Raw genomic sequence first — 14,743 nt, 5'->3', positions numbered from 1 at the left:
GGAAAGGAAAGGAAAGGAAAGGAAAGGAAAGGAAAGGAAAGGAAAGGAAAGGAAAGGAAGAGAGAAAGAAGGAAGGAAGGAGGAAGGAAGGAAGGAAAGAGAAAAAGGGAAGGAAAGAGAGAGAGAGAAAGAGAAAGAGGAAGAGAGAGAGAAAGAGAGAGAAAGAGAGAAAGAGAGAAAGAGAAAAAGAAAGAGAGAAAGAGAGAAAGAGAGAAAGAGAGAAAGAGAGAAAGAGAGAGAGAGAGAGAAAAAGAGAAAGAGAGAAAGAGAAAGAGAGAGAGAAAGAGAGAAAGAAAGAAAAAGAGAAAAAGAAAGAAAGAAAGAAAGAAAGAAAGAAAGAAAGAAAGAAAGAAAGAAAAGAGAAAGAAAGAAAGAAAGAAAGAAAGAAAGAAAGAAAGAAAGAAAGAAAGAGAAAGAGAAAAAGAAAGAAAGAAAAAGGAAGACAATACAAAACTAGATGAGGTTTATTTTGCTCTGTTCTAGCAAGGATTAAAATATCTGGATTGAAGTTTAATAACAGTTGACTATGCACAATTTACACTCTGGGTATTGGCAGCTTCTTTTCAGATACTGAGGAGCAAGATGTCCCCCCTCCCTCCCACACTGCTTGTAGAGAGTAGTGCCCCATGCTGATGATGCCAGGCAGATTTAATTGTGCATGCTCAAAGAGAAAAATGACATCCACGCTTGGGTTAGTGCTCTCTGTGGCAAGCTGACAAATCCCCCAGCTGTCAACTAACCTCAAAGGCAAGTGTACGTGGCTCTAGCTTATGTCTGCTTGCATTCTGCCCATAGGCATTTATAAGCTGAAACTCATATTCGCTGCAACACATTCAAAATGTTACTGAGAGAAATGTATGGTCTGCTTTATGTGTTCCAGTCTCTAAGGGTGACCCACACAATTAAGGTTTATTTTTCAGACAGACTAGAAACAGGTAAAGACAACCTCTTTTTTTTTTTTTTTTTTTTGTCATATGTGGCAAGTGAAAGGACATAATGTTTATAGCTATGGATTTGGCTAAGTTGCCAATTGCATAGAGAAAATCACATTTCTTCGTTCGAGTCAGATGGATTATATTTATATTTTTATGCATTTGGGGGGGGTTACTGGCTGCCAGAGAACCACATGCACACGGAATGGCCTTATGTAAGTTCCAATATGTATGGTCAAATGCAAAAAGGCATGTGGTGTTAATGCAATATTGGAGTCACGGAAGAGAACTTCTGGCAGAAGCATTATCACTTGTGGTGCACTGCAGGCTGTCCATCTAAACCTATCATTACCTGGCACCTATGCTCTAGTGAAATAATCAGACCAATCTACAAATGGGCAAAAAGCCATGTTAACAGATGGTCTTGACTGTAGGTAACCAGGAAACCGTGCATATACATTAAATATGGGTTCAGAGAACACAGATCTTATCTAGGAATGTCAAAACAGCTGTCGGTTTTGAGCTTCTCCATATACTGTTGAGAACATATGCCATACCCATCAGAACCCACACAGGGTGGACTAGAGCCAGCTTCCACAGTTCTGCTGAACCTTGCAGGAATTGTTTGGTTGGGCATGGTCTCTGTTATAGATTAATCTCGTACTTTACAGTGAACTTTGAATTTTCATTAGAGAGACAAAGAATGAAGTTTGAGGATGCAGTTCCATCCACCTGATTTACATGCCCAGCTGAGACACTGCCTCACCTTAATTTTAGGTGATTGAGAGGGCTATACAATCTACCTGGCATAATTGCCTAAGTTTCTTAAGTGAACATTGATAGAGAGAGGCTTTAGATGTGTGCAGGAAAAAGTCTGATATGTTTACACTTTGAATGCAATAGAATCTTGGAACTGGATCTTAGAATATACGGAAGTGCTAAAATACTTCTGTCAGCTTAGGATTTAGTTCACCAAGCTCTTCTGATACTAAGCAGCCAGTAATAATTCACTTTTATTTTTGGAACAGTCTGATATTAAAGCACTCAGCTAGGAAGTGGGAATTCCTGGGTTCTTGGCCTCTTCAGTTCAATAAACTGGAGATCCTGACCCCATGAGTCCAGGTGAGCAGCTTTCACCATGCTTTGAAGTTGAATCCTAGCAACTCCTTGTCATAAGGCCACATGAGCACAAAGTAGCAGCGACTCCAGGGAGCTCCTCACTACCAGTTATGTTCACAGACTTAAAGCTTTACCATATATACAAGAAAGCATGAGAACAATGTCTCTTTTAGTGCCCAAAATTAGTTTGTACGTATCTAAAAGCAAAAAAAAATAAATAAAAGGGCTGTGTTCACATCTCCTAACTCCATGTAATTCACTGGATCTTCTGTGCCCTACTGGGTGTCCATGGGTTTTCTGAAGCAGCTACTCAATAGAAATTTCAAGCTAATTGGTACTTAAGCTACCTAAATATAGCCTCAAGACAGCAACCGCAGGATTTAGGGGAGGTAGTCTAGCTTCAATAAATCTGTGCAAATTTATGGACCCTAAAGCTCTTTTACTGATTCTGGGAACTGGGCAGGAGGCAGAAGTGCCAGGGGAGTTCAAATCCATCTCCTGTTGCCTTTCTGCTACCTGCTAGGCTGAGTGCAGGAAGAGAGGAATGCAGAATGGGGAATACCTATGTCTGTGAATGTGAAGCGCTCTGTTGGCAACAGTTTCAGAGAAAATTACAAGCCTGAGAGACAGTGTTTTAGTAGTTCAGGCAGTACAGGCTGAGATTTTCAGGAACATGGGACCACATTTCTGTTCTTGACTATTCAGGTTTACTGTAAAGAGGTGATGGTCTCTTTAAGGTAATATATGACTCTTTTGACTATAGGATCTGTCATACATATTATTTGAAACCTCTCTACATAGGCCAGCTGTAAATTTCAGGTATTGTTGCCTTGGGATCCTTGGGAAGCACTTTAAGCATTATACAGAAAATAACGAGAAGACAAGCATTTATATTTTGCAACTTCTTTTACACTGAATTAAAATCATGGAAAGTTTGATGACTTAAATACAGAATGCTAATAGGTAGTTGTTTGTCTGTAGAATTAAGGTACCTGTAAATCTATCCCAGTTGTGCCAACACCATGTGGAGAGTAGTCTGTCCTTCACATGATGCATAGCTAGCTTGGTTGTATAAGGAGTGTGAGTAAGTGTGAGTATGCTATAAACTGTCATCCATATAAGGTACCAAGTGTGCCTTATTCATACTTCAACATTGTCAATGTGAAGAATTATGATTATCATTTTTGGTTTGAGTTGCATAAATCTGCATTTTTAAGGTAGTTTGCCTTTAACATAAATTACTTTCCCCTTAACTATGGAGTTAGAATGAAATTCAGCTGTCACAGATAAGAGTAATCATATTTATTAATAGTGCAAATCATTCATATACACGGAAAGAACTTAAACTTGCAAAACACATCAGGACAGGAGATCACAGTCCTTAAGGGACTGATTTATCCTTGACTTCTATGAGCCTTTGTTATGCTAATGATAGATAGATATTCCTGAAATCCATTGCCTCTGTCTACGTCTTACCCTTTGATTTCTTTTTTAGCTCTCCTCCCTTGTCACTGTGTGATCTTTTAAATTCAGATAAGGTTTTGCAGCTTGCGCCATATTTTGCTGCTTTTTACCAAAAAAAAAAAATAAAAAATAAAAAATAAATAAAAAGGTTTCTAACATTTCCTAGCTTATGTGCATTTGCATCTTTGCTGTACTTCCATGCCAGAACTGCCCCTGGGTGAGCTGTCACTGGTCTGATTTTGATACTGACAGCTTTCCTTTGTTCCTAGCACAGTCAAGTCAACTGACGTAATTAACCATTCCACACCCACATAAATAAGCATTGTTGTGGTAGTTTGGGATAAATGTGTTCGTGTAATTTAGAAAACTAAGGGTTTTAACTAAATGCTTAATTTGTTTTGGGGCACTTAGATGAACATTGTGATTTGCTGGTGTCCTGGTTCTGTCCCCCTCACAGCTCCTGCTGTACCCCCAGCCTGCCCACTTACAGGACAGTGTGAGAAGCTGAAAAGTCCTTGGCTTAGTGTAAGCGCTGCTCTGCAACAATTAAAACATCAGTGTGTTATCAACATTATTCTCATCCTAAATCCCCAACACAGCACAATACCAGCTACTAATAGAAAAATTAACTCTATCCTAGCTGAAACCAGGACAGCTGGTCCTGGGTGCTAGTGACTTTGCTAAGACTGTAAATCCTCGGTGTTTTTAAAATCAAGATACATGTTTAGGTGAAATGTTGTGGGTGTGGGTGGTTAGCTCACCTACAGTGGTTGTTTGCAAACATTGACCACTGTGATGTAAGCAGATGACACCCTTAGTGTCATTGAATCCAAAAGCCGTTTATAGTTAGCTAATAATGTCTTTAAGGATATAAACAGGAGCAATATATATATGCTAATGTAGATAATCAGCTATAAGATTCCTAAATTAGAGAAAAACTAGTAAGTACAGCACATTTCTCATGAGCTTATTTTAATGGAAGGAGTAGGGATTTTATTCTGAAACAACATATTACTACAGTGTATAGCTACTTCATTATACTTTGTTCAGTATAGGTATGTCTTGCAACATCTTGTACTCTCTCGGGACTAGATATATATGAAACACCTGCAGCATAATTTTGCTCAAGTGCTAAGCTCTCTCTGAACTCAGCTACAATTAAATATTCAGCAGGATACTCTGTCTCTAGCTAGACTCATGTAGCAGTTATGAAAGATTAATTCAGTGTTATGTTTCTGTTTAATGAAAGAGTTGAAAAGAGCATTTCTGTTGAAAATTTCAGGTTTCAGGTTTAGAGGTTATGATTTTTATTATGCTTTTTTAAAGGGCATGTAAGATAAATGATCTATATAGAGTAATAATTTTTAATAGATTTTTTTTTCAGGATTCCCAGCATTTTAATTACGGTTCTCCATACACTTTATGGTCTTTTCCTTGCTCTTTTAAAATAAATAGTGCATACTGCTTAACTGTGAATACAGTAAATAACCTGTAGGAAAGTAAAAGGCATTGTATAATAGAACGGTGCAGATTTGCAGATCTTGCTGTATTTTATAATTTTTTTTGGATTTTCCTTTTAGTCAATGCTAAGATTGTAAATGATATGCACATCTGAGCAAGGAATAGTAGCTTTGAGGTAGTTCCTGGTAGAAGTTCATTTATACAACAACATTCCAAAAGCAGCAACAAAGAAAGTTCAAGTTTATGTTCTTTGCAGGTGCTTCCTTTCCTTCCTTTCCTTCCTTTCTTTCTTTCTTTTTCCCCCACATCTTACTCTTACAAAATTTACTTTCATTATTAATGAAGCTCATTCCTAGCACTGTTGTGAAATCTGAAGGGCAAACTCAATCAGCTAGTTTGAAGTTCTAATCCTTGAAGAGCCAGTGTGAATAACAGATGATATTAAGCAAGGCACAGTAAATGGTACATGTTTTGATTTTGCTGTAAATGTGACCTGATTGATCTTATCTGTGTTTTTCCCTCTGTGTTTTACAGGACACATTTATTTAGAGCAATGTATATGTCTTATTACCATTAATGTTAAAACAACAGAAAAATGTGCAAAAAGATTTGAGGATGGTGTGATCTGAAAGCTATCATCTGGTTTATTAGCAAATTGGGGATTTACATTTAATTATGATTCTGCTACAAATGCCACATGTTATATTGTATAAATGTGGTTCTCTTCTGAACTGAATTGTTAGGATTTATTCCAGCTGCACTTCCTAGAAATTTAGAAGTAAAATTATGACTAGGCCTACACTCTCTTAGAGCACAACAAGGTCAGCATCATATCATTCAACAGATTGCCCATACCTCTGGTTCAGTATTGTAGGAAGAAAGAGGTTTAGCTCTTTTGTGGGGTCTCTTTGGGATTGATTCCTAAGATTAAATAAAAAATAGTGGCAGAACTGTCTGAAAACTTCTCCTGTTTCTCGAACCCCTCATACCTGCCTCAGGTCACCAACTTCTCAAATATTCAACACAAGAGCTTGGCTTTGTCTTCTAGTTTTAGTTGATTTGTTTCATAATTCAGGTTTACCAAATGTCCTCCCTTCCTACAGTAGCACCTACTGAACAGGCAAATCTATAAACAATATCCTGGGCACTGAGGAAGATGGATGAGAGCTTCATAGTCATAAAAATGTCTGTTGAAAGGGTCCGCTGAAGATTTTCTTCAGTCTCCCACTGCAAGCACTTCTACTGCCAACAGTAAACAGTAAATCAGGACAGCTATGGCTTTGTTTGGTTGAGTATTGAATCTGTATAGCCTGTTCCAGGTTTGCACTGTCCGTCTAGTGAAAGACTTCTTCCTCATGAGAAGCCCAAATCTCCTCAGTCAATTCTTGTGGTTATTGATTTTTGCTCCCAATACCAAGGAATTTGTCTGCACCACTTTGTAGCTCTCGTTCAAGTACTTGCAAACTTCTGTTAGATCACTGCTCAGTCTCCTCTTCAACAGACTAAAGAAGTCCACATCCCTCAGCTTCTCCTCATATACTCTGGGCCACTGACTACCTCAGTAGTCCTCTGTTGGACCTTTTTCAGTTTCGCCACATTCATCTTAAACTGGCAGGCCAAACTTGGACAAAATATTCTAGGTCAGACATAACCAACACTGCGTAAATTGGATAACTTCTCTTGAGCTGCTGGCTGCACTCCTCTAATGCAGCACTGTATGAAATATACCTTATTTCCAAAATGTCTAATATTTCCCTAGTGTCTAATATTCAAACAAGCATCCACTAGATCATCTTTAGCAGTGCTTTGATATAGCCTGTAATTTCCCAGCCTCTAAAAATGTGTGGGTTTGATTATTGCAGCAGATGTGCAGAACTCTGCACCATTTCTTGTTAGCCTGCAAGAGGTTTCTGTTGGTCCTTCAAGCTTCTCAAACTCCCCGTAAATTGTAGTTCTATTTTTCAGTGTGTCAGCCATCTACTGTTAGAATTATCTGCAAATTTCTTAAACCTACTTTGCTGACAAAGCAAGTTTATTATGTGTGACTCCAGAAAGTTGGTAAGGATTAGGAATAAGTAAAGTCTAGGTTCCATCTCACTGTTTGTTTGGTCTCTAACTTGGCTAAAAAGTGTCACTTGTAATGCAGCCTGGATAGTCACCCATCTGAGGTGACTGTAGCAGGTATTGTAGCATTTTCAGATCCTGGCATGCCTGTCAATGACAGTTGCAAGTTGAAGGATGAAAAAAGTGAAGGGTTGAAATTCAATAATATTTTCTGTTTTGAAACACTAGTTAACTATTGCAGAGTTTATTGCCAGAGAGACGGTTAATGCGGTGGGCTCTTATTACTATGATCAGCACACAAGGAGCTGAAAACAAAAGGAAGGAAACAAAAGAAAAAGGGAATTCTGACTAAGACAAAGCTTGTAAAATAAGTTTAAATTACCCAATATTATATATTTTGTGTCAATAAGAAAAGGAAATTCATCCAATGTTCTGTTCACTGAGCCGACAGAAGCTTGCAGAGTTGATACCCTGCAGTCTTAGAATGGGCCTATTTTATATAACTGAACAATTTTATACAGTAAACATAGCATTGTTACTCATGAGTCCTAAAGACAGCTCCTTTCAGAAGTGGTTTAGTAGATATACAGAATAACTAAGGACAGTATTGAATGATGACAAAATTCAGTAAATAATATGAATGTAGAATTTAACTTCATAACACTATAATTATTGGTATGTTATGATTAAACCATCCAATCAAATGCATCCAGTGTAATTTTGCATGCCAAGGTGCATCAGCAGATGGAATCTGTGTTTGGAGTGTGTGAAAGTAGCCAATGCTGTCTGCCTAAAAATATATCTAATATTTATAATTATTTTTTTTAATCTGATTTCGAGCTGTTTGAGATAGGTACCTTTTGTATGTGAAAGTGCATTTGCATCTTGTTTACAGATATATCCTTAGTATCTGCTTTGTCTTTATGCCTTGTGTACCTTTTGTGTTTTATTTTGGGTGTATATCTTGTTTATGGCCATCTTAAGTATACATGTAAGTTTGTCTGTCCACATATTACAGGTAGCTTTCCAGTCCACGAATACTTCAACTTCATATCATTTGTGCATACAAAAAGATCATATTTTAGCCTACAGGTGACAATGTGGGGAAATTCACCCAAATGGCATCTATGTAATTTCTGTTTTGGGTTATTTGGCAGCTCAGCCAAAATGGTAAGTTTCAGCAAGTTTTATCTTTTACATTTCAGGATTATAATGATGAAATTCGTCAGGAGCAGCTGAGAGAGCTATCATATTTGAATGGTTCTGAGGATTCAGCACGTGGACGGGGTATTCGAGGAAGAGGGATCCGTGTGCCACCTGCAGCTCCTTCAAGGTGGTAACCTGACCTATTATGCTAATAGTGTTAGAAAATTTAAACAATGGCAAAACAAGCATAGAGGGTTTTTGTTGGTGGTGGGTTTTTTTGTTTGTTTAAAAAATGAAAAAAAATATACACATCATGGTCAGTAAACCAAAAGGTTTTTCTTCTAAGAACTTGTGCAGCCTACATTGCTCCAGGCTCTACAATCTACAGGCTATAGTCAGGGTATACCAGCAACAGGCTGAAAATCACAACAGATTATGAAGCCACTAAAAGGATATGTCTAAGAAAAAGTATTGTAATGCTGACACAGAATCAGTATGGTCAGTGTCATAAAACCATCGGTTTTATGAGCATTCTGTGCCATAGTCAGAGAAGGCCACATAGTCTGGGTAACACTTCATTTATTACCAAATCATGACTTATTTTTGTGCATATTATATGTATAATGTTATTGTTATATTGCATTGAATTTTATTTGTTGTGTGTATTATCAGTTCTATATGAATTTCACTTACATCATCTAAAAGCATTGATATATGAATGTTTCCAGAATTCTTCCAACTACTTTTTTATATACTGTTGACAGAGAGCTCTGCTTGTTCATAAGACCAGTATAATGCACTCCTTCAGACCCATTTTTGACCGTGACTCCTTAAAATTTGTCACCTAAGTTATCTAAGTTATCTGGCTACTTGGAGGCCTCCACAGAGACCATTTCAAGATGGGTCCTAAGAAATCCACTTTTATTTTGGAGGAAATAGACCTCCTGATTTTAAGCACACAGAGGAGCCATTCTTCGGTAATTGAACTGGCTGATCTTATCTATGCTCTTTCTTTCTTCCCTGAAAGTGTTTTCTCTCAGTTTTTGAATGAACTTTTTATCAGTGTTATGATGCCATGTATAGGATTTTTTACAGTTGGCATTCATGACCATCTTGTAGTGGAAGTCTTCTGGGGCTCAGAAACCACACCTAAGATCTATGAAGGGCTTATTAATAGTGATGTTCAGAACATCACTGCAGCAGATTGCCAGCTTTTAAACTAGATTCAAAGCATAATCAGTGGTGTGATGGCCTCCATTTCTTGCAGAACACCCTACTGATTGGATCAGTAGGACAGCAAGTAGTATTGTGGTATGTTGGTTTTATTCTGTTGGGCAGCTGAACTCCACCACAACCACTTTCTCATGCCCCCTCAAAGAAAAAAAAAGCTGAGGGGGGGAGAAAATGCAATGAGAAGGGATCAAGGGTTGAGATAAAGACAGGGAGATCACTCAACAATTATCAACATGGGCAAAACAAACAGCATAGGGAGATTAATGTAATTTCTTACCTATTACTAACAGACTACTGCAGTGAGAAACTAAAAACAAACAGCTCTGCCCCAACCACCCTCTCCTACCTCCTCCCCCCAAGCAGCACAGGGGAACGGGGAACGGGGGCTGCGGTCAGTCCCTAATGCTTTGTCTGCGCCGCTCCTTCAGGGTCACTCTCTGCCCCTGCTCCACGTGGGGTCCCTCCCATGGGATGCCATCCTTCCTGAACTGAGCCTGCACCCACAAGAAGCAGCTCTTCAAGAACTGCTCCCACATGGCTCCGTACCACGGGGTCCATCTGTCAGGAGCAAACTGCTGCAGCACAGGTCCCCCACGGGCGGCAGCTCCCCCCAGACCCCCTGCTCCTGTGTGGGCTCCTCTCCATGGGCTGCAGCTCTAGCCTGGGGCCTGCTCCTGCGGGGGCTTCTCCATGGGCTGCAGCCTCCTCCAGGCCACATCCACCTGCTCCACTGGGGGCTCCTCCACGGGGGGGCTGCAGTGTGGAGATCTGCTCCATGTGGGACCCATGGGCTGCAGGGGGACAGCCTGCTCCACCAGGGGCCTCTCCACAGGCCACAGGGGAACTTCTGCTCCGTTCCTGGAGCACCTCCTGCCCTCCTTCTGCACTGACCCTGGGGTCTGCAGGGCTGGTTCTCACTCCTCACCCTCACTGCTGCTGTAGTACTGCATTTTTTTTTCCCCTTTCTTAAATCTGCTCTCACAGAGGCGCAAATAACAACACTTATTGGCTTGGCTCTGGCCAGTGGTGAGTACTTTTGGAGCCATCTGAAACTGGGCCTTATCTAACATGAGGCAGGTTCTGGATTCTTCTCACAGAAGCCACCTCTGAAACCCAAAACCTTGCCATGTAAATCCAATATGCTTGGATGCTTTCCTTATTTAATAGTCAGAAATCCCAGGGGAATATTAAAATAAAATGGAACTGAAACATTTTAAGTTAAATATACTTGCATAGTTACTTCCTGAAAGTTGTAGTAAAATAAAGATCATCAAAAGCTAACACTATTGGTTTGACTGTATCAGTAGAGAACCGACCGGGGCTTATACAGCTGAGGGAGACCTGAGTTGCATTCGCATCTCTGGACCTGGGTGTTAAGTGGTGCCAGCATCCCATATGGTTGTACTGGCCACTTGCACAGTCTTCAGAAAGAGCAGCACACTCAAAAGCATACTACTCTAAAAGGAAATTCATAGATTGCTTCCCTGATATATCATCCTTCTAGTTTGGCACACGGTATAGTTACAAGAACCTCCTTTTAAGCAAGAACAGCTGCTGCTGTTTCTTCTGACATACCAATTAGTATGGTGCAGTGGGTACAGTATAAATAAATGGGAGGATGCTAAACCCTTCTGCGCTTGTTTATACACAGTGCTGTCTCTGTACAGTTGGGAAAGCTGAATCCCATGATGTCCTTTGCCTGTGCTGATCTAAATTAGACAGGAGAAAATGTCCTTACTCTCCTTTTATACTGTTGTTCTGCTTTACTGTGATAGTTTCTGCCATCCAGCATCATCTTATGTCAGACAGATTCTCCCACTCACCAATAAACATGCGAATGACAGCAATGACTGCTCTTGTACTTTGAGAGCAACAGAAAAAAAAGTCCTTACTTTCTTCTTGTTTTGGAACTACTTCAGAGTAACTCCACAAAACTGAATTACAATGATCCAGGATTTCATTAGTACAAGCAATATGAGGATCAGGTGTAAAAAGTACTGGATGGCTTAGTAATAATGCCTTTCCATAACAGGAGTTCTGCTTGAGATACTGCCTAAAAGGGCTTGACATTGTAGCTGCCAAAACCTCCGAGTTATACGATACTTTAAATAGTAGTAAAAGTATAAGAGCCTTTAAAGTGGGGTGGCACTTGCATATCCTCCCTCGATGTACACCTCAAAACGATCATCTCTTTTTGCTCCCCACAGGGGCCGTGGAGGTGCGATTCCTCCACCCCCACCTGGACGAGGTGCCCAAGCCCCCAGAGGAACACCAGTGACACGTGGAGCACTTCCCGTCCCACCAGTAGCGAGGGGTGTTCCTACCCCTCGAGCAAGGGGTGCCCCAGCAGTCCCAGGCTACAGACCACCCCCGCCACCTGCACATGAGGCATATGAAGAATATGTAAGTAACTGCATGCATTAATAACAAATGTAAACCAAAGTGGTGAAGTTTGTGTACCTCTGAAGTCGAAGACTCTAGTCCAAAAATTCCTCTGTCTCTACTGTGTACCTCCTGCTGGTGAATTACAACCTAGGTGATATAATGTGGTCTTTTGGGTGATTGGCATTTAGAGAGTTTTTCACAGCTTAGTTTTAGATATGAGAAGGTCATGCTGGTTAGCTCTCACTATATCATGTAAAAGCAACACAGACTATAATGTAGTCTAAAGACAGTATTATAGTTGAAAATCACTGTTTACTGTAGGCAAGTTCTTAGGAATAACAAATTACATCCTTTGTGAGAAACTAAGATTTTTATTTTGTTCTTCTGAATCTATACATGTATATTTATTTGTACTCATAATTGTGTTACAGATACATAACATAGAAACTCAATTTTCACATAAACTGATATAATAATGCATATTTAGCAAGGAGCAATATTAACTGTCACCTTTCCTTATGAGGTGTTAAAAGTAATTGTGCTGTAAACATCAAAGCTTTCAAGCCATCCTTATTAATGTTCCACTCCTGCAACTATCACCATAACAACAGATATTCAAGTAGAGGAGAAGGTACCATCAAATATAGTGTCTGACTTTTTCCTGAAGTAGCAAATCCAAAGGTAAGATGAACGTCCTGTCCACTCTGTAATTCTGTCACTATTGAGAAAATGCAATTTTATTCAATTAGTGGTTTTCCTGGAACAAAAGAAATTGAAATAGAAATTACTGACTGTTGGTAAAGCTTTACCCATCTATATTTGTAGAATATGGGTTAGATCACAGCTACTTCAAATCAAGGGCACACATTCTGTCAATGACAAAAATCACAACTGAAAAACAGCTGCAAAAAAGGAGGCAAATTAAGTCACTCTCTGTTATTATTTGTCTCAACATAGTTACCATCTTTAAATGAGTATAAAGCGCTTCTTAAAATAAAAGGAATTTTAAAAAAGTATACCTCTCATTTACAGGTAATATAATAATACAGATAATCTGTTGGTTGCAGAATGTATAAGATCTTCCTGTTCTGTGCAGAACTGTATCTTTTCCTAATCTACACATGACAAGTTTCAAAACAGGATCCTTGTAATTTAAGATTATTATGAATGAAGAAAACTTTTTTTTTTTTAATCTACAGTACTCCTAAATGTCCTAGGGTATTAAGCAAATTTCAGGAAACATTTCTTAGGCATTTTCTGGATGGCAAATATACAGAAAGCAGCAGTTGAGGCAGCTGGACTACAGAAGGTTAGGAAACCATTCAGCCAGTTCCACATTGTTTTTACTCTCAGGAACACCAAATATACTGAAAATTAAAAGTTAATTTATGTTATAATAGAGTATTCCAATAAAAACTAACAAACACATTTGTGTTTCCACTTTGCTTACCTACATGATAGCAAGCACCTTGCCTTTTGGAGATCCTTCAGTCTCCTATGTCCTATCAAAATCTATATTCCCAGCAGGTTTTCTCAGACTTCTTGTCATCCAACAGTTTTTAATGAAAATCTCTCTCTTCACAATTTGAAGAGACTTGTGAGCATAATCCAAATACATGCTCCTATCTTATGGACTGAGATAATAATTAAAGTTCTATTGGTGTGCAGTTAGAAGGAAAAGTTCAGTGTGAATTTGTAAATAATATTTTAGGGGAAATATTTTGAATTTTGAACAAAGTAATCAACACAGTTTTTCTTCCTACACAATTTGCAATTGCACCACATCTGTCTGCATGCTTAAACCAAGTGAATCTATTTGTTGACCAGCCACAAATGTCATGTGTAATTGTTGTTCTTTCACACTCAATCCTAGAGATGAAAAACTAATTTACAGTGAATAATTTATCCAATTTACTTTGTCTCATTTTCTGCTTGTAGGCAACTCACAAACATATTACAATTTCTTTATGTGTTTATGTCTTTCATTTTTGAGTACAGTATTCCTCTACAAATTTTGCATAGTGTATGCAAGCACCTTTTGTTTGATTAGTTGTGCATATGAATGCAGTGTCATTGATTGTCAGTATCCATATACAGTCATTTGAATGCTGAGTTGAAAGTGAACTCAAGAAATAGAATATGATGGCTGCAGCAGATTTTTTAAATGTGCTTCCTGAAAAAAAAAAAAATCTTGATATTTTCTCAGTTCTATGAATCAGAGATTGTATTGACTTTTTGACCTTGAAACAATGAACCGTCCAAATCATTTTGGATAAGCATTTAAAAGTTTGGATCACTCCTCTGTAATTATTTAATATTCTGCATTTTCTTAATGGCCTTTGGAGAGTCCATAAAACAAAATGCCTAAAGGTTTCTCAAGAAAAGTGAAGTTTTGTTGCTGTGATGAATGTATTCATGTTCAACATTTTTAATGTAAAGCTCAACCAAAAGAAAATAATTCTGAACAACCCTCAGAAGAGAGGGAGGCTAGACAGGGAGGTGTCCACTTGGGCAGCCCTTGGGCAATGTGCCACACTTCAAGCCTTTTTCTTTACTTGCTTTTGAAACGGGTATGTAGTTTTTATTGGGTCTAGCTTAATTTATTTGAGAAACTTCTGAAGATCACCTACAGGAAGAGGAGGTACAGATATCAAAAAGCACATGCGAAGAAAAGTAATGCTTACTACTTGACCTTCCCTTGCCTTAAAAACAGTTCATTGTGTGTGAATTTGGATGGGGAGCTTAATGGATAACTGGTGTGCAGCTTCTGGGATCAGAGAGGTTGTCATGGGTTTGTAACATGGTGAGTCAGAGTACTCTTCAAAGTGCCGAACCTTAGTTCAGTGCAACTACCTGTACTATGTGCTCTGTTTAAGATGTTCACTAGAGTGCAGTTTGGAGCAGAAGCTTGAACTGGTCAACATGAACTTTCCTCAGAA

At 38.8% G+C, this 14,743-nt stretch overlaps 1 protein-coding gene across 5 annotated transcripts in view; it reads left to right on the top strand.

Annotated features, from left to right (window-relative positions):
- The window catches only part of KHDRBS2 (KH RNA binding domain containing, signal transduction associated 2), a 359,602-nt gene that overhangs the window by 228,835 nt on the left and 116,024 nt on the right, over positions 1–14,743 (top strand). For all 5 annotated transcript variants that reach the window (XR_005818562.1, XR_005818563.1, XM_040553046.1 and 2 more), the window contains exons 5-6: positions 8,246–8,373; positions 11,627–11,822. Coding sequence is in view for 3 of the 5 variants with exons in the window: in XM_040553046.1 (XP_040408980.1) it covers positions 8,246–8,373; positions 11,627–11,822 (324 nt within the window). In the remaining 2 variants the exon portion in view is untranslated. The remainder of the gene's footprint in view (positions 1–8,245; positions 8,374–11,626; positions 11,823–14,743) is intronic.

The sequence above is a fragment of the Cygnus olor genome, chromosome 3 (assembly GCF_009769625.2).
Source record: "Cygnus olor isolate bCygOlo1 chromosome 3, bCygOlo1.pri.v2, whole genome shotgun sequence".
Classification (NCBI taxonomy): Eukaryota; Metazoa; Chordata; class Aves; order Anseriformes; family Anatidae; genus Cygnus; species Cygnus olor.
This window is presented reverse-complemented; position numbering and strand designations above follow the sequence as displayed.